Genomic DNA, 17,245 nt, shown 5'->3' with positions numbered 1-17,245 from the left:
CTGACTGTTTTTCTGAAGGTTCTGAGTTCAAATCCTAGAAACCACATGACTCACAACCATCTGTACAGCTGGTTCTGTATGTGTCTGTCTGTCTGTCTGTCTGTCTGTCTGTCTATCTGTCTGTCTATCTATCTATCTATCTATCTATCTATAGATATATAAGAATACATGATAGAAAAGTAAACAAAACTACTAGGAATGTAAAAGTTTAAGTAGGGATGTAATACATGGATGTGTGTGAGGTTAAAAATTGAATCTAAGAATCCATCAAATATCCATATGGATGCATACTATTTTATAAGCCAATGATAAACTATAATACAAATTTAAAGAAATATACATGAGTGGATAATGCTGTTTTCAAAAGCCCTAAGTTATTTAAATAATGATGATAATAATAATAACAACAATTATTTTTATTATTTTGTATACCCATGTGAGAATATCCTGTGTATGTGTAGAAGTTTCTCCCAAGGCATATGCGTGTGAAGGTTTCTTTGAGTTTCCTTTACTTTTCTATGGATTTGGGTTCTGAGGAATGAGCTCAGGTTGCCACCCTTGTGTGGCAATCACTTGAACCCATTAATCCATGCCATAGTTTATTAAACAAAAATCTTACCTTTTGTTTAAACTTCCTGGTAAGATTTGCTCAGAAAGGCCTCAGAAGCCTCCAAAACAATGTCATTTCTCTTGACTGCCCTTCTGAGCTACATAAGACCCTACTGCTGAAGATACCACCTACTTTGATTGAAAGATATAAAGGAATGAAGCTAGAACTGTGCTGGAAGGATCCACAGTGCTGGCTGGACTGTATAATGTAGGAAGGTGCTAAATAGACCACTAGGGATTCAGTTGTGCCCAATGGCACCAGAGTGGTTTGGCTGTTATTGGGATAACCACTTGCATTCTGATTGATGTCTAGCTTTACTACACAAGAGTTCAGACTTCAAACTTTAACCCTGACTGAAAATCTAAGGCTAGGGAGGATGTTGTAGGCTCGAGACAATGTCTCTGTGTGAAACAACACCTACGGTTACTTTGCTAACCGGACAGTGTCAAACCAACGCCTAAGTATTTGTTTCTACTCACAGACATTCTGCTTTCCGCTGGGTCTGCAGTGAGCAGTAGTGGATGGGGAAACTGCATGTGCTGAGATTAGGTGATGACTGAGTGGCCAGCCCTAACTGGGACCCTGTATAGCTTTCTTCCCAGGCTCAGGGAACACTGTTTTAGATGGGGTGGAAAGAAAGCAAAAGCTGGAGGATGGGAAGGTATAATGTTATCTTCTGGACACAGCTATTACACCCATGAACTCAGAGCAAAAATGGTTGCACAAAACCAGCCCATCAGTGTTCCACAGTTAATGAGGAAGGGCACATAAGATAGCTATGGTTACAGGAGGAAGGTGTGTAATTTAATTTCATGGGGTAGCCACTGGTAAATTCCTCAAGCTCAAATCAAATAACCCTCCACAAATGCCAGTGAAAGCAACTTGAATTAAAAGGCAGTATGGGTGGCTCCATGGGTGTAGGAGCTTTCTATCCAACCCTGGGAATTCCTGAAGCGCATGTGAGAAAGTGCAGAGAAAGCACATTCTGCAGTGCTGTCCTCTGGCCTCCACACAAGTGCCTGCATGTGTGGAGGTGCATGCACAATTAAAAAGAAAAGAATCTGGGGGAAAAGATTAAAATTAGGAGGAGGTAATGCTAGGAAAAGAATGAGTTTAATGCAGTGGTTCTCTGCCTTCCTGATGCTGTGCTCTTCAATATGGTCCCTCACGTTGTGTGACCCCAAAACATAAAATTATGTTCATGCTACTTCCTATGCTGTTACGAATAGTAACATAAATGTGTTTGGAGATCACGGTTTGCCAAAACGGTTGTGACCCACAGGTTGAGAACTACTGGTTTAACGGGTGGAGAAAGGGAATAAGGGGATAATGATGATCCAAGTATATGATGATGGTCAAGGTACATTATCATCAACTTTTGACGAATAAAGAATTCATTTTTAAAAAGGGAGAGCAAAACAGGGCAGGAATACCAAACTACAACTGGAGATAGTTTGCGGTGCTAAAGAGAGTTCAGAAAGGCCATTTTAGGAAGTACAAAGACCAAAAGTGACTATTAGCCTAGTCTCAAGTCTACAAGTAACTAGAGTAAAGCCCTCACCAGAGAAGGACTGTCATGTTCCAGAAACACAGACAGCAATGCAGAGGGAAGGAGAGAAGTAGAGAAGGCCCACATAACGATACAGAGGAACTAGGTTAACTAGTGCCTTGTAGACAACTGTGAAGATCTTGGCTTTCTTTGGTTACTTTTCTTCCTCTAAACTGCAACATCAGCAGGTAAAGAATCTAACATGCAGAGCGACTATGCAGATTATTAAATATAACAACACAGCCTCCTTTTCCCTGCTTGCTTTATCCTTTCTGTACACCATCTACCATTACCTTACCATTTATAGTTCTTTTCCTCCCTAATTCCTCAAGCAGGAAGGTCTGTTGTTCACAACTGTATCCCCAATGCTTAGAATAAAGCCTGACACACAACAGGCATCTTTAGTAAAAAACAAACAAACAAACAAACAAAACTACCAGCATGCTGTACTCTTGTTTTAGATCTCAATTTTAAAAATGTAGTTTTCTATGTTCAGAAGGAAGGCATGGGTCTACTTTTACTTAGTACACACTTGATTGGTCTGTAACAAATTTACAAAGGTCTAATCCTATGAGTCTCTTCTGAGAGCTGGTCTGTTGGCCTTCCTCAGTCTTTACTAATGGCATAAAGCAAGAATAATGCTTTTTATATAAATCCCAGTAACTTCTTGGAACTTACATTTTGATTGTCATCACTTTTCTGCATGTATGTTAAATACTTACGTTAACTTTAGCCTTTTTGCATGACCTGGCATTACAGGGACATAAAGCATTTTGACTCCCTGCACCACCATTGTCGGCTCAATTCCATACTTTTCCTAAAAGTGAACACCAAAGGAAACAATCAAAGCCTCATCTGAAGTACATGGTAAAAATGTCTTATATCTACCAAAATGAGGGCAGGCTTATATAAATATTATTTATACCTTCTAACAGCTTTACAGGTTAAAAACTATGGTGGTTATCTGTGGTTTCACTTTTCTCAGTTAACCAGAGCCTAAAAATATTAAATGGAAAATTTCAGAACTGAACAACTTATGTGCATCCCCAGTATAGAAGGCTGTGCTTAGCTAGATGCATGTCAGCCCTGTGCTCTTCCATGGAGCCGCGTAGAATAAACATGTTAACTGAACTGTATGCCATTCTAGGCAGCATGGTAATGTCTGAAGCTGTCCTCTAATGTACCCAGAGTGTGAAGCAATTGTTGGTCCAGTACACTCACATGGTCGACCTATCAGCTGCTTTAGTAGCTGTCTTTATTACTTGAATGACTTCTCTAGTGCTAGTGTTTTAAGTAAGCTCTGCTCCAAAATACAGCACTTTTCAGCCTGTGAGTCGTGGCCCCCTTTCACAGTGGTCGCCTGAGACCATTGGAAACAGATATTTATATTACGACTCATAACAGTAGCAAAATTACAGCTATGAGGTAGCAACAAAAATAATGTTATGGTTAGGGGTCACCACAACATAAGGAACTGTGTTACAGAGTTGCAGCACTGGGAAGGCTGAGAACCACTGACTTAATAGAAGACACAAAATGCAACAACAATGAGACTGACAATTCAGACATGCCAAAGGGAACCCAAGAGTTCCTCCTTGGAAAGTAAAGCTCCAATGTTGGAGGGAAAGGAAAAAATATCAGGGGCTCAGGTTAAGAACTACTGCAAAATAAACTAAGCAATCTTGAAAGAAATCCTGTTATTACAGTATGGGTTCTACTATAATATTCTTGTTATTCTTATAATGTCTTATTTGTAAATTATACTACATATGCACATACAGGAGTGAACCTGCTAAGAATTTAGTACTATTATAGTTTCAAGGACATACTAGAGTTTCCATGAATTAGGAGGCAAATTACACAGAAACCACAGACATCAAGGTACTAATTAAATGAAGTAAATGAAAATATCCTACTTTGACAGCATTTATGAAATCTGAGAGGGTAAAATCTTCTTTTCCATGTACAGTCCATCTGTCCCAAATCGTAAACGATATTCCATTTCTGTTGTAGAAATATATCAAGAACACAAACATTAAAATCAATTTCTATTAGTAGTAACAAAAACATTTTTGCAGCCCATTATTTATTATTTGCTTAGAAATTAATGCTGTGGTGGTAGGGTTTATAATTTCTAAAAAGTTAGTACATATAGGTAACCACTTTTCTCTGTTTTGTATATTTTTCAGTGACTCATGCCAAATACCCTCATTTTCTTTCTAATACTTTAGTTCACACAAAGTAATGAGTTTAGGACAGCTTCATGCATGTATACCATTGCTTTTTACTAATATCCATGACTTTCCTTCATTTCCTTCTGATCCCCTTCTTCCATACAACCTTTTTGTTTTCATGTCTTATATAGGTATATAGCTATGTTATGTGGTGTTTCTCCGTGTGTGTCTATGTTTATGCACGTACATACATGAATCCCTTTTAAATTCTTTTTAAGTAGCTGTAGGGGTTTCATGGTGCAGATGTTTTAGTCACCAATAACTGAACATTTAGATTGCTCAAATCATTGCCTGTCATAAACATGCTACAATGATTATCTTGGCATATATGTAATTTGGCATGTGTGCAAATGTATGTAAAAGTCAGAAACATAGCACCTCACTTTATTTTGTATAGAGTTTGTAAGTAATGTATGAGGATAATATGAACCGGCTCTTCTGGATAAGATTCTTCTACTCACATTTCTGGTGTGGCCAACTTGAAATGTCCCAAACAAAACATTAAGGAATTGTTTTCTGTTGTAATAAATGTGTGGACTTAGATTGTATGTTTCACAGTCAGGCAAGAACATAATCAGACAAGAATAGCTTTAAAATGATCCAAGTTTGGAACCAAGTATAACACTAAGTGATGCGACAAACCAACTGCTCTGACAATTCTTTGGGTAGTCTACTTGGAAATAATTTATCAACATAAGGTTTGCCTGGGTCTTGAGATAGTAGGAAGGAGTAACAAAAACAGAAGAAATAGAGATGAAAAAGTATAGTTTCCTTTTTAAGAGTAGAGTACTTTTTTTCTTGTTATATTAGCAAAACAGACTTTCATACATACCTGATTTCAGTTTTTCTTACTTCAGATGTCTCTGTAAACACTATTATTGGAATGGCTAAATTAAGGAAACAGTTTTTGTAAGCGTCAAAGGGATAGCCACCAGCTACCTTGATCATCTCCAAGGCAACCTAGATAAGAGAAGGTGATCTGATTATTTGAAGAGTCTAAAACCACTTGGGCACTTAATTGGTTTTGTTGTTTTCCAAGGTTCAAGCATTTCTCTGTAAATAGTATGATCAGCTATATGATTAGAGCATTATACATTTCTTATTTAACTGACCTGTATATTTTTAGTACATTTTATGTTTTTTATTTTGCCATAATTTTTATTTCAGTAATTTACTATTATATTTTTAAATTCTTAGGAACATCCAATATTTTAAAAAGAACTTCAAGCATGTTTTTTCTTTAAGTAAATATGTTTAACTTTAGTTAAAACATAAAAAAGTTACAAAAATATACACACTTGATTTGTACAACAGGAAGTTTTAATACAAGTAAATAGCTTGGGTAAATACCACAAAAATTGTAACTGATTATTTTATTCTCTTAGTAGATAAAATTTAGTAGTATATTAATTTATTTGATTTAATGTAATTTTGTGCCCAAATATTTTTATCATCTGAATTTGAAAATATTTGAGGAAATGATTATTTTCCAAATTCATTTTTTATGTTTTAGCTAGGTAAATGGTTTTTGAAAGTGTCTTTTAAAAAATATGTATTCTAAATCATGTAACAAAGTGAGCCTTTCATGGAAAATTCTGAGCCAGCCCATGCATGCATTATTGAAAGTAATAAACCTGAATCGACATCTAAAACATCAAAAAGTTATTGATTTTTTTATATATTCTATAATTCCATTAGTATGGCATTTTAATTGGAATTAAATTAAATTTAAATGGAATAGATTCACATATGTTCAGCCTATTCCATAAATAGTAAACAAAATTATTTCGGCACAAAATAATCCTATTTTCAAATCAGACATCACAACACAAAACTAAAGCAATTTAAAACCAATCAATACAGGGATAGATAACTGACTCTAACTTTAGAGTACCAATAGAGTACAGCATAATAAATGGTCATAATAATGATTCTCAAGGACTTACAATATTAAGAATACCTACTCTGCATGGAGGCTAACGAGATTCCTGTGGAGTACTGGAGGGAAAGTGACAGGATGTTGGGTGCTCCTCTGCTGCCCTCAGCTCTGTGCTTTGGGAGGATTGGGAGGATGGGGATACCCCATCTTCTCTGAGCCTGTCCAGCTGCCTCTCTCTGAGTGTTCAAAATCAAGTACTCTTCAGATTCCATAACTCACTCTGGGACCTCAGGATTTCTGCATGCTCAACTCAAAATCCAGGGGATCTTGAAGAGTCCCCTGGGTTCCAGGTCCTGTTTCTCAGCTGGATATTGGGGTGGGTCTGTTCTTTCCACTGCCCCCAAACCCAGGAGGGAAAGAAATGTCATTGGGACCACTGTCTGTAAGAACAACCATATCCTATCTTGAGCTTACTATATTTATATATGTAGGATCAACATATATACCTTACTATATTTTCAGAAATACCTTGAAAGTTTAAATTAGAATATCCAACTTCGTCTCTAAAATCTGAGTGGCAAGCTAAGGTTGGTATAATATTGGAGAAACAGAAGCATTTTTAATAGAATAAGCTTACCAAGCCAGAAACTGCAGCGGTAGATGTTGCTATAGCAGGTATAATTTTACCAGCTATACGTTTAGTTTTAAAACGGTCAGCTGGTTCAATGCTATACATTTTGGCTCGAAGGTTGGAAGCAGCTGTGATGAAATCTATATGTCCGTTACTGTCGTCATCTTTTTCAAATGAAAGCACTGTCATCTGAAGGTCACCTGACCAGAGCAACCAGACAATGTTCTCTCGTCAGTGGTAATGGTTTTATGAGGTAAAAAGCCATGTATAAAGTGTATATGTACATTATTTTCAAAGAACAAGATTTCTAATAAGGACATAGACAAGTTACCAAGCTGAAGGACCCACCGATATAAAGATATCTATTTGTTATTAATCAATTGAAAAATATATAACAAAGCAACTGAAGTTAGAAAAGAACATGAAAACCATGACTTTAATACCACTAAACTAGAAGTTAATGTATGAAAAATAGTAAATAGAGAAATAAGAAAGCAATTTGCCACATTATTTGCTTCCCAGTAAAGTATAAAAGTAAATCATTGGTACTACTAAGAATTAACTGCAAAAATAATACTTTGAAATGCGTTTTCTCCAATAACTCACAAAGTCATTTATGTATCTTTTGAATGGTTCTAGATTAGTGAATTCCAGTATCACTTTACATACTATAACAGTACCCTGGTCTGTATCATGGACAGGGTCTTACTATACAGCTCAGGAAGACTGTGTCTTCCTTGACCCTGATGATACAATATGCCTAGATAGACCTGGCCAACATCTGAAGCATAAAAACAGAAAGAATTACAACCTAACAGTTAATATTACATTTTACAACGTGAAAGTAACAACATAAGAAAGTGATGAATTTAAAAACAATCATAACATTATTATGATTAATAATTATTCCCATGAGCTTATCAATCTGGCTCTTTGGGAAAGTAGGTCTATCTTGTGCATGGTACTTAAAGAGTCCCTCTTACTTTTGGTAGCTTTATTAGAGGAAAGAACATTTTCTAGCTGTGAAACAGCATTTCTCTCATCTTCACTGGAGACAGGAACATGGTCGGGTTTCTTTGCAGTTTCATCTGTTTGAACAACCTTTAAACATACGTGTATATGTTTGTTACTATTATCACATGTTATTACTATTATCACACTTTATATCCAAGTTTGACTACTACTTATCATAAGAGAAAATATTTGCTCAATTCCTCTACTACTCATTATGGCCTCATTTATCTCTTGCTTAGTAATATTATTTTAATTTTTGTTTACTATTTCCATATACTGGCATGTTTATATTATAACCTGGGTCTCCATCTTGGTCACTGAGAGACTGCTAGCATTTCTAAAACAATTTATTTTTCTTATTGGAGTTTGAAAATTATTTTATTTTAAACTGAAAAGCTTGTGTGATATCTTAAAATTCCATACTTGAATGAAGTTGATAATCAGTAGTTTTGACTTTGACAAATCTACATTAGACTTAAATTGCACAGTTCTAAGTAGGTGATTCATGCAGAAAAATGGAAATATTTGCAAAATGTATGATCTGGCCTGTAAGTACTTGCTAATTACGAAGACAAATCTTCCTTCATATACAACTACAGCATCATTAGTGAAGCATATACCACAACTGATTTATCTTTGAATTACCTAATAGACAGTCCAAACCAAAGAATATTGATGTTTTCAAACCAAAGAATGACTCCATGATTGTTAAAGTACTATTTATTTTTAAAATTTACCAAATTATGTTCTGAGGTATTAAACATCACAAACATTTATGATGTATTAAAGAATCAATAAAATAGAAACTTCTGCTGCCATTATGTCTAATATTCTGTCACATCTAGAACTACAAGAGAATTTTGGCCTTAAACCTTTAGTGCAAGCTATCTTAAATTGTAAAACAGTCTATATTAACATTTTATACTGCTCAGAGAAACCCATTAGCCCTGAACTGTGATACCAGCAGAAGCAACACAAGCCAGAAAAACACAATGGAGTGTGCTTCCTGCGCTTTAGTTTTACTTTGCCAAAAAGAAAGATGTATTGGAAATTTTTCTTATGAAAGTGACACGGTTTTTGTCCTTAATTTACTATCATATTATTTTTAGGTTACATGTCCTGAATATTTTATTCAGAAAACTCATCCACTTATGTAAAAATCCACTGGCTACAAAGATCCCTTTCTATGAAATAAAGATGCAGGATGCCTACATATATCACTTCCTTGAGGATGGTTGTTTCATGGTTAATTTTTAGAGTATATAAAAGAATAGCACACAGCAAGTCTATAAAAAAGAAAAATACTTTATACACTTAAAATTTATTCATTTTTCTTCAAACTTTCCTATTTTCCCTGCCTATTTCTCAGGTTCTGATACTTTCTAAGATATTTTCTGGGCATAATTATTAGACCAATTTTCCATCTATTTGGCAGCTTAAACAAGGGCCACAATGGTACCAAAGCTAAATGTGCTTGAATGTCATGGCAATCTATAGTAGAACACCTCACACATGCTAACATTCTATGAATCCTCAGTGATGTCTCACAATTCTGTAACATTTACTCTACTCTGCTCTCAATTACTACATACTCATTCTAAATTCAGTTTCCTACCTTCATCCTAAACTGTTAAACTTATTTTACTTAAGAAACTAGTAGTTTGCTGGAGAGTGGTTAAGAGCACTGACTGTTCTTCCAAAGGTCCTTAGTTCAAATCCCAGCAACCACTTAGTGGCTCACAACCATCTGTAATGGAATCTGATGCACTCTTCTAGTGTGTATGAAGAGAGCAACTGTGTAGTCATATAAACATAAATAAATAAATAAATATTTAAAAAAAAAAAAGAAAATAGTAGTCTTTCCCACAGCTGCTTTTAATTTCAAATCTTGAGAACTTCTGTCAGTGCTACCCCGGATGTATACGAAGAATCCAGTTCGATGCCATCTTATTAATCCTCTTCTGCCTGTGTTCCTGAAATACCTAACAGGATTCCCTACTATTCTTCTTTTCCCACCACTCACTGTAAGGACAGGCTTCTGTGATTAAGGATGAGAAATGCTTTTGCCTGTTTAGCAACTGCCCAAGTGGCAAGCCAGTTAGAGCAGGATTTGGGTACATTTCTTTCTATATCCCATCTCCACTCTTTGGAATACCCCTAAGGGCAAAAACTGTTCATCCTGGGGTTCTTCAGGCTGAGAATGGGATTTGTTAAAAACAGCAGTTTAATAAGCACTAGCTATGTGAATGGACTTCTGTCTTACCTTGTTGGAAGGCTTGAATTCCTGAATTTTAACTTCTGAAAGAATGTCCTTGAGGTTATCCACTGATAAGTCCTGTTTCATAAAAGTTAATTTTACCAATACATGTCTTTGAACTCTGAATCTCTAAAGTAAACTCTACTAAAAAAAGGTCCCTTTATAATATCAAGTATTTGTAACTTTTAATAATAAATAGGTAACTATTAGTAACTTAATTAAACAACATATCACTGTGTATTTATATCCATCTGAAACATTTATGCCCATTTCATAAAGTAGTATCAGTCATAAAAGCTACTGGAAGAAAGGAGGTTTGGGATTAAGATTTACTCATTAGTTACCAAACTTTAAATCCTGTTTTTTCTGCTAATTTTAAAAAAGAGACCATTTTCTCCTCATTTCCTCAGTGCCAAAGTTTTAGCTCTCTTGAATGTTATACCTGACAAATTAATTAAATTCATACATCGAGAAGCAAGAAACTATAACAGCTCAAGCTGAACTAGATGAACCTGCATTAACATTTACTATTAGGAAGCTCTTATGAAAGACAGACACCCTGTTTTTGAGATTAGTTAAGAATTGCAACACAAGATTGAACACTATTAGTTTTTCCTAGACCTTTATGGAATATTTTATTTCCAAGAAAGATTAATCTATAACAGGCATATCTATGCCAAATATAGATTCAGGTTTGGGGCATATGTCTATAAATGGATGAATCATGAGTTTGAAGGTACTCTTGTTGGGTTTATACATCTACTTAGTAAAAACCTATCTTAAAAAAGAAAACAAAATCTAAGACCTTTTTCTTTTTATATTTCTCTAATCAGTTTACTTGAAGGCAGAATTTATTTAACTCTAATATGCATTAAGGAGAAAGCTAACCTATGCCCATGTGCTCTCCAAACTGTATGGAATTTGTTGGGTGGGACTCAGAAGATGATGTCTCACAGAATGAGCATCACTCTAAGGACATGAAAATCAGAGCAGGATAACACTTTCCAACTTCTGGAAACGTATGAAAGTTAACATGAAAGAAGTAAAAATAATGTAAAGAAAATCTATCTCTAAAGTATTTTTAAATTACTATGAACTGGCTCATTTTGGCTTCTAATTCAGAGTAACTAGGATAACAGAAAAAGGTAAAAAAGATAAATATTTTTATTACTTAAGTTATGATTGCTGTCACAAATATTATTTCAACATTTAAATTCAGAAAGAAAAAATAGTTTTCTGTTTACCAGCACTGCAATGAATAGACAACCTCTGACATTAAATTGGACAGTAACACAACAAAAGAAAAGATTTTTCTTTTTTAATCCAAAAGAATGATTTTAGCTTAGGAGGTAAAAGCAGAAGACCTGGAGCTCAAGGCAAGTTCTAGCTCATGCCTCAAATAAATACACAAATAAGAGACTGATTGATTCTTATGACCTAAAAACAAATTTTGATCCCACCAACTAAATCAACTTGGGTTTTGAATCACTTACTAGAGCCTGGAGAGTATCTTACCTTTTCTGAAAATGGAATGCAATATACTGTAGCATATAGTTTTGCAGCATTCTGAAGAAAACTGAGGTGCCTTTTGAAATGAAAATAAAAAATAAAGCAGTTTGAATGGCAGTTTTAAAGAAGCTATTTAAATACAGTAAGAAATACAGCCTTCATATTAACTCTTAATAACTACATTTAAATTTTGTTTTGCAGAATTAATTTTTACAACCTCTTAAAGTTAAAACGATGAAATTATTGTGACCCCTAAAACAACACAGAAGGAAATACCAAATGTCCTTTTGATACAAAAACACATGTTAAAACACTATATTCAAAGAGCCACCAGGAAAACTGTGATGTGCATTACTATTAGAAAACTTGGAGAAAAGTAACTTTAATTCATAAGAATATATGTATCAGGTATGAATGAGTATACATTAAATTTGAGGCAGCAAAAAAGTTTACTAAAAACAAAAATGGGTATGACATATCAGAAAGGCAATTTAGGATAAGTCAAATTCTGAAGAAAGCAATAGCTGAGGAAATTAAGCAAAGGCTACGTGTCTGATGAGAGTATACACGCTAAGGGCGAATCTAAAACAGCGCATAGACCCAGGCACTCAATCAGGGACAAACTAAATATTACTTGTATTAGTGTGGGCAGGTCATATTAATCGCATCTCCACATAAAGCATCTTAGCTTTATTTATTGTAAGAATGTGTATTTTCATTTTTTTATTTTCTTAGAGGCAAAAGTAGATGACTTAGTTTTTTTTATGGAGTAGATAATACAAACATTAATTTATTTAGCACATAAATAAAAGGATGCATATTGTTGTAGGAAGGATGTAGCTGGCTCTGCTGACTAGAATGACTTGTTAACTTTTGGATTAAGATACTTATATTATTTAACACTGAAGATCCTGTAGTCTATAACTAAGAAATTTACAGTTAAAATATACACATATACTTACAAAGGTTCATTTAAATCAAATTTTATTGGAGAAGGTGGCCTTTTTGGTGACTGCCAAAACAAACCTAGTAAAATGATAAAATATTGTTTTCAATAAATATAGGTCATATCCAGTATTTTATATTCAATCTTGTCTCAATGGTTATACTCACTGCCATCTTTTAATCGTGTGTTAAGAGGAAAACAGTGAAGAAGCTGGAGAGCCTAAAAGAGGAAAAGAGAATAAGAAAAAACTCTCCTTTTTGTTATCTGAAGAAAAAAAAACAACCCTGAAATTGAAAAAACCTGCTCTGGACATATTGCATATTTTCATCATAAATCAAACAAAACCAAGTCTAAAAGATGTACAGTGGGGACTTGTAGTCAGCAATTGATCAGTTGATGCTTCCTCCTGTCCTGCCCACACCATTATAATCTTTTTAGAATTACTTCAGGCCTTTCTTACAATATTTTACACACCATTTTGTCTCTAAGAGCTAATCATTATCACAAATACAAAAATATGGCATTTACCATTTTAAAATGATATGCTTACGATGTGCTTGGAAGAGGGTGGGAATATGAAACATCTGTAAACTGAGGTGAAAGGTAAAAAATGATGGATATGAACATTATACTATTTTCTTATATTTCCATGGTTCCTTTTTTCAACAACAACAACAACAACAACCCCAAACAGGGCTGGTGCTCAGTGGGTAAGTTTCTTGCTGCCAAGCATAAAAACCCAAGTCTGATCCCTAGGACCTGCATGGTGGAAGGCAATGATTACTATTACTTGTCTTTTGACTTCCACAGGAGCACTGTGGCCATGAACATACTCCACTCCTCTACAAAACAATCATTAAAAGTACAACAATAATAAAATAACAACATTAAAAAAAAAGGCCACAATCACAAAAGATGATTCAGAAGAATCTTAGTTAAGAGACACAAAGAGGGTGCTGACTGAAAGTCCTGGAGGGTTTAGAGGCTTGGCCCTGCTCTTCTGACAAAAGCCCAAGGGTCAGTCCACAGACTTTCTTCAATCCCACCCTGAAAATCAGCCCTACCCCACCCTCCCGAAACCCTACAGAAGCCTGACTCCTACTCAGCTCTTTGCTGCTTCTCTGAGCAGAGTCAATTACCCTATGTCTTTCCCAACAAATCTTTTACATGTTGCCTGTTGTACAGTGTGACTTTGTGGTATTTCTTAGCACCCAACTGCCAGGATACGGGGGATACCAGGATACAGGGGAACCTCAGAACTGTAACACACTGATAATAATGATAAAAACAGGTGGACTATTTAAGAAAGAAACCCTAATTTTTGAGAAGTGAGCTTAGAACATTTCTCCAAAAAGCAAACCATATAGGAGGTAAAAACACAAGTGTATTCTCAAGGACCCTTTAAGGATAACCTTATAAAGTAAGGGCCTAAGTGTAGATTGGGAGAAGCAGCAGGGTACTGAGCAGAAGGCAGGCTTTATATAGTTTCTCGGGGAGGTGGGGTTTTCTAGGGCGGCTGGATCTTGCAGCAAGCTTAAGGACTGGTGGGATTCAGTGGTCAGACACTGGGTCAAACTCAGGGATTGGTGGGCTTTAGTTCTCAGGGATTGGTAGGATTTTGTGACCTGTTCTTGGAGCAGGTTCGGGGATTGGTGGAATTCTTTTTTTTTTTTTTTTTTTGGCCCAGGTCTTGGGGTCAAGTCAGGGGCAGGTCAAGGTCAGGGCATTCATTCCTTGGTTCTTTGCCCTACCCTGTGGGAGGGATTAAAACAGCATAGGATACAGCCTGTTAGCTATGCGACTGTAAGAATAACAGTGTTAATGACTATGTGCCTTGGCCTATTCTAAATGTTTTATATGAATTAGCTTATTTGATGCATACTGTGTTCTATATTTCTTCATTATTTTAGATTTTTGTTTTGTTTTGTTTTGTTTTGTTTTGGAGACAGGGTTTCTCTATGTAGCCCTGGTATAGACCAGGCAGGTCTGGAACTCAGAAATCTGCTTGTCTCTGCCTCCTAAGTGCTGGGATTAAAGGCGTGTACCACCACTGCCCGGCTATTTTAGATTTTCAGTTGAAGACTAAACATAAAATGTATTTATAAGTTATGGTTAGAAAAGGCAAAATCAACAAAAATCCATCTGAATTATCAGTTTCTGTACAGAGCCATATTGGGGCAGTCTTGCACTTGGTCAGAGTTTGACTTTGGTCAAGGTTAACTTCTCCCAGAAAGCCAGGATCCTGCTCCACCTAGGGTGGAGCGCTCGTAGTAAAGGTTAAATTCATTGTTCCTCCAGGTCTAGGAATTCCTGAATTAAGCAGGTGACCCACCCAGCTGCCGGAGCAGTCAAGACGAGGACCTCCAAGAGAAGCTAGACAACTTCCACCGGAACTCAGCTTGGAGTCTGGGGGGGAAGGGTTTGCCCAAACTGTTAAAAGGTCTGGCGCCATTAAAGTTTACGGCTTTGATCAGTGAACATTGACTTAGCCGCGCTTTCTTTTCGCCCCTCTTCCTTATAACCCCAAAATTCTCTCAACAGGTAACCCGGTTTACATGTGGCTGATGGCGGCTACATAATTGGCGCCCAACGTGGGGCGACCTGGTACGAGAGAATTTCCTGAGGTAGCCCTATCCAGCGAAGCTTTGCAGAAAAGGTGGTAAGAAGTAGTATCCGCACGGTAAGCAACATAGAGGTCAAAACTAGCGCTAGTGAATTCGTGTCTATTGTTGTGAGTGCAGGAAGGGATACAGTTTTTCAAGCAAACTGTGCGGACCCGGCACAGGGACTGCTTGGGTTGAAAAGATAGGGAAATATGGGGAAGGAATTTGGTAGGCATTTGCCCAAAGCTCGTAAGAGCTGATTTTGGCGAAAAGAAAGGGGTTTTTAAAATAGGCATATGTCCACAGCTTCTAAGAGCTGTTTAAAGAGGAAAATGGATGCAATTGCTTAACAAGCATGCTTAACTTTCTGTGTATCTTTCCGTGTTTGTCCCGGTGCACCGACTGTTTGTCTATGTGTATGTTTATGTCCTCTCTGTGTCTTTGTGTGAATGACTGTTTCATGTTAAAAAGAAAAATTGGTAAAGATTTCATCTGCTGGCAACCTCTTGAGCCAGCCACAGTTTGTGTGGGGATTGATTCAAAGCCACGCTGCAGCAGCGTAGCTCACTCACCCAAGAGGCAAGCATGGCTGGGGAAAAAGCCGCTCTTAAAAGCCCAGAAACCTCAAGATTTGGGAAGACCTTGGTTTGGCTTGTGAAATTCATGTAGTCGCTTTATACTTGTTTCTAATTGGTTTTAATGGTATAAGGCTTTACATTTCTTGACTTAAGAGTTATAAATTAATTGGGTATTATGTAATAGGTATAGTGTTATTAAGAAAAGGTTAGTTTAAAACTGGTGATTCAGTGTTAGAGCCATCTTAACTACACGTGGCCTAACGCCACTCATGCTTTGTTCTTGTTTATAATTGGATTTAAAGGTATATTTTGCATGTCTTGACTATAGAGTATTGGCTTAAGTCACTGGACATGATTTAAAAGGTATAATGTTATTAACAAAAGTTAGGTTAAAGCTGGTAGTTTAGGGTAGTCGCCATTTTTAAACAACACGTGACATGATGGTTAAAACTGGTAGTTTAGGGTAGTCGCCATTTTGAACAACACGTGGCATGACGCAATCCAGGAAATACAGGCCTTTGGGACGCTCCTAAATTGGCATGGTGTTTCATGTAAATCTTGGCCTGGAGATTGGACTTAATGAAGATTAAGATTTAAAATATTGTCTCTTTAATAAGTTACACTGTCATACACTTGAACATAAGAACTGGCAGACAAACCTTGTGCTGTAAATATGTGTTTGCCATTGATTTTAAAGAAAATAGATTGTTTAAAATTGGGATTTGCTTCCAAAATTGCAATTGTGCTCTAATATTGCAAGAAAACATTGAGTTACAATAAAAATCAGTGTGTCATTGGCTGCAGTTTTCAGTTTGCAGGCTCATAATTGTTAACATTTTGTATTTAAGATAATTTTGAGAGTGATACAGCTATGGGTTTTAGAGGCCCATTGCCACTTTTCCACAAGTTTATAGGCTACAATGGTAGGAGCAAAATTTAACCCTCCAAGATTAAAAAAGAGATCTCTGTGGAAATGTATTTGATATCAAGTAGGTTCCTTTGACCATGGAATTACAGGTTTCTTTTGTTTAATCCTCAAAACACAGGTTTGCGTCTGGTCTTAGATAAAAGGCTCAGATCTAGTCCTTGCCAAGGACTAAAGGTAGATCCTAGGGCAGATAAAAAAAAAAAAATGTTTTGTCTCTGTTTCAATACTAGAAGTTAAGATCTTAAAATTTTCAGTGTATAATGTTCATAGAATGTTTGTTACAGGCCCTTGCTCCTATGGACTTTTAGAATTTTTAGGTAAATGGCTTTCAAAGGTTGTTAGGATATATTAATTGGCTTTATCTTATATTTACCTCATTTTAAGCTTGCCACAGAAGGTCTTAAACCTCTGTTTTCAAGGTAGGAAACGTTTGTTCCTTGCTTCAAGCAACAGTCAAATTTATTATTAATGGTTGGTCTATTACATGGCAAGCATTTTTAGGCAAAA

General features: G+C 36.0%; 1 protein-coding gene across 1 annotated transcript in view; it reads right to left on the bottom strand.

Moving 5' to 3' along the window:
• Positions 1 to 17,245, bottom strand: part of Uba6 (ubiquitin like modifier activating enzyme 6) — a 68,226-nt gene that overhangs the window by 5,306 nt on the left and 45,675 nt on the right. Inside the window, exons 24-32 of the mRNA XM_052198454.1 lie at positions 12,797 to 12,848; positions 12,646 to 12,709; positions 11,690 to 11,759; positions 10,181 to 10,252; positions 7,887 to 8,004; positions 6,910 to 7,103; positions 5,226 to 5,353; positions 4,076 to 4,163; positions 2,882 to 2,976 (exon numbers count right to left, since the gene is read on the bottom strand). Coding sequence (XP_052054414.1) covers positions 2,882 to 2,976; positions 4,076 to 4,163; positions 5,226 to 5,353; positions 6,910 to 7,103; positions 7,887 to 8,004; positions 10,181 to 10,252; positions 11,690 to 11,759; positions 12,646 to 12,709; positions 12,797 to 12,848 — 881 coding nt within the window. The remainder of the gene's footprint in view (positions 1 to 2,881; positions 2,977 to 4,075; positions 4,164 to 5,225; positions 5,354 to 6,909; positions 7,104 to 7,886; positions 8,005 to 10,180; positions 10,253 to 11,689; positions 11,760 to 12,645; positions 12,710 to 12,796; positions 12,849 to 17,245) is intronic.

Source organism: Apodemus sylvaticus, chromosome 11 (genome assembly GCF_947179515.1).
Source record: "Apodemus sylvaticus chromosome 11, mApoSyl1.1, whole genome shotgun sequence".
Classification (NCBI taxonomy): Eukaryota; Metazoa; Chordata; class Mammalia; order Rodentia; family Muridae; genus Apodemus; species Apodemus sylvaticus.
This window is presented reverse-complemented; position numbering and strand designations above follow the sequence as displayed.